General features: G+C 56.7%; 1 protein-coding gene across 1 annotated transcript; it reads left to right on the top strand.

Annotated features, from left to right (window-relative positions):
* The first annotated feature begins 912 nt into the window (after positions 1 to 912).
* Positions 913 to 2,172, top strand: LOC133263897 (olfactory receptor 14C36-like). The gene has a single exon (XM_061443759.1). It carries the CDS (start codon positions 1,109 to 1,111, stop codon positions 2,084 to 2,086), a length of 978 nt encoding a protein of 325 aa, XP_061299743.1. The 5' UTR covers positions 913 to 1,108; the 3' UTR covers positions 2,087 to 2,172.
* Positions 2,173 to 2,686: the final 514 nt, after the last annotated feature.

Genomic DNA, 2,686 nt, shown 5'->3' with positions numbered 1-2,686 from the left:
TGTCCCGGGGCTGGCTGCAGGGTGTGAATGTGGGTGTGCAGCCAGGGGTGCCCAGCGCTGCCCTTGCAGCCGGGTCCCTGCAGCCCAAGGCTGTGTGCAGGGGCAGGGACTCTGCTGCCTGCCAGGGTCAGCACTCGGCCTGCCCTGGAGCTCCCCATAGAGCTCGGGGGGAGCTGAGGGGAAGGGAACAGCCCCTGTCAGGGAAGGGAAGTGCTGGGTGGGTGACGCTGCTCCAATCTGCCATCACTCTGAGCACTTCTTCAGAGGGTCCCTCTGAAAGACACTGAGGCATCATTTACCTGATAGGGAAGGATCCTGAGCTTTGATGGTTTTTCCTCTTGATGGGCAGGGTGGGCAGTGGGAGCTGGGAATTTACTTCTCTGCTTTGGGGGAGGCACCGAGAGCCTTGAGAGGGCTTGTGTGAGCTGCTCCTGAGCCCCTGCACAGGCAGGGGTGTGCAGGGCAGAGCTGAGCACACAGCCCATGGCATGGGCTCTGGGAGCACTGAGAGGGAGCAGAGCTGGGCACAGAGCAGCAGCTCCTGGCAGGAACAGCTCCAGGCAGCAGAGATATGGAAGGGCAGGGAGTGGGGGGAAAGTGCAGCCCAGCCCTGGGGAGGGTGCGTTCCGGCAGCTCTCTTGGGGTCTGGCACTGGAGGTGGCTGCTGCCCGTGCTCTGCCCCCCACAGCCCTTTGCTTCTCAGCGTGAGAGCTCTGTGGACTGTCCTTTGAAACCGTTCTCCCCTGGTCTCAGCTCAGGACAGATGTTTGTGGGAGTTCTTAAGATCAATTTGTGTGTGAAGGCACCTTACAGGCAGTGCAAGTTTGAGCACAGGGCAAGTGGGAGAGGACTGGTGGACACTGCAGCTCTCTTGGTTCTGCAAAGAACTGAGACTTTTTGCTCTGAGCAATGCTCTTCTGATTGAACCTAGGAAGAAGCCTCAGCAGTGTAATGACATGACTGGTGATGACACAGAACCTCTCCTCTCCTGCTAAAATGTGCTCAGTTGTGAATGTGTAAACTGAACTTCTGTATCTGACATCCCTCCTGTCCTAACCTGTCACCGCCTTTTTCTCCTCTGACACTGCCCCATGCCCAGAGGCAGCAGATGTCCAACGGCAGCTCCATCACCCAGTTCCTCCTCCTGCCATTCACAGCCACGCGGGAGCTGCAGCTCTGCCACTTCTGGCTCTTTCTGGGCATCTCCCTGGCTGCACTCCTGGGCAACGGCCTCATCATCACCAGCACAGCCTGCGTCCAGCGCCTCCACACCCCCATGTACTTCTTCCTCCTCAACCTCTCCCTGCTGGACCTGGGCTGCATCACCACCACTGTCCCCAAATCCATGGCCAATTCCCTTTGGGACAGCAGGACCATCTCCTACACAGGTTGTGCTGCACAGCTCTTTTTCTTTCTCTTATTCCTTTCAGCAGAGTATTCTCTCCTCACTGCCATGTCCTATGACCGCTACGTGGCCATCTGCAAGCCCCTGCACTATGGGACCCTCCTGGGCAGCAGAGCTTGTGTCCACCTGGCAGCAGCTGCCTGGGGCAGTGGCTTTCTCACTGCTCTGCTGCACACAGCCAATACATTTTCACTGCCCCTCTGCCGAGGCAATGCTGTGGAGCAGTTCTTCTGTGAAATCCCCCAGATCCTCAAGCTCTCCTGCTCACACTCCTACCTCAGGGAAGTTGGGCTTCTTTTGGTTGGCATCCTGATTGCTGTTGGCTGTTTTGTTTTCATTGTGGGGTCCTATGTGCAGATCTTCAGGGCTGTGCTGAGGATGCCCTCTGAGCAGGGACGCCACAAAGCCTTTTCCACGTGCCTCCCTCACCTGGCTGTGCTTTCCGTTCTTCTCAGCACTGGCACATTTGCCTACCTGAAACCCCCCTCCATCTCCTCCCCATCCCTGGATCTGGTGGTGTCAGTGCTGTACTCGGTGGTGCCTCCAGCAGTGAACCCCCTCATCTACAGCCTGAGGAACCAGGAGCTGAAGGATGCTGTGAGGAAGCTGGTGACCAGATGTGTTTCAGCAGATATACGCTGCTTGCTTTACCCTGCAAAGGGCTTCCAGTGTAGGTCATGACAGGCCATGTCTGTCTTTCCTGCTTTGTATTTGTTTTCCTATTTCAATTTGTGATGATGTTGTCTTCATAGAAATGCCAGTTTTCATCTCCTAAATAAGTTGCCACTCGTGTTGTGTGACCCACAGACTTTGTGTCACTCTGGTCTCTGATTGTATTTAAGGGAAATAAATGATCCTGCAGCAAGTTCTTCTCTGTGATATGTCCTCACATGGCAGGAATGAAGGGGAATGAAAGAATCTTTCTGGCTGCTCCAGCTCTGGGATGGCTGCTCTGTGCCTGCAGCAGGAAGAGCTCTTGGGGAGCCCATTGAATGGGGCTGTTGTGCTGGTGTGGGGCGATGGGAAGGCATGGGGGGGCTGCAGAGCTCTCAGGGTGTTTTGGGAAGGGGAGCAGGGGACACAGGCGTCCCTGCAGGGAACTGCCCTGCAATGGCACAGGCTGGGGCTGCCTGGCTGAGAACAGCCCATGGGAAAGGTCTGGGTGGGCAGGAGCTGGACAGGAGGCAGCGGGTGCCCTGGCAGCAAGGGAGGACAGCAGCATCGTGGGCTGTATGAGCAGGAGCACGGCAGGAGAACAAGGGAAGGGATGATCTGGAATCC

This window comes from Pezoporus flaviventris, unplaced genomic scaffold (genome assembly GCF_033815535.1).
Source record: "Pezoporus flaviventris isolate CSIRO_AGI_PZ_B2104156 unplaced genomic scaffold, CSIRO_AGI_Pfla_v1 ptg000517l, whole genome shotgun sequence".
In the NCBI taxonomy this organism is placed as follows: Eukaryota; Metazoa; Chordata; class Aves; order Psittaciformes; family Psittacidae; genus Pezoporus; species Pezoporus flaviventris.
The sequence above is the reverse complement of the archived record's forward strand: the minus strand, read 5'-3'. Positions and strand labels throughout refer to the sequence as shown.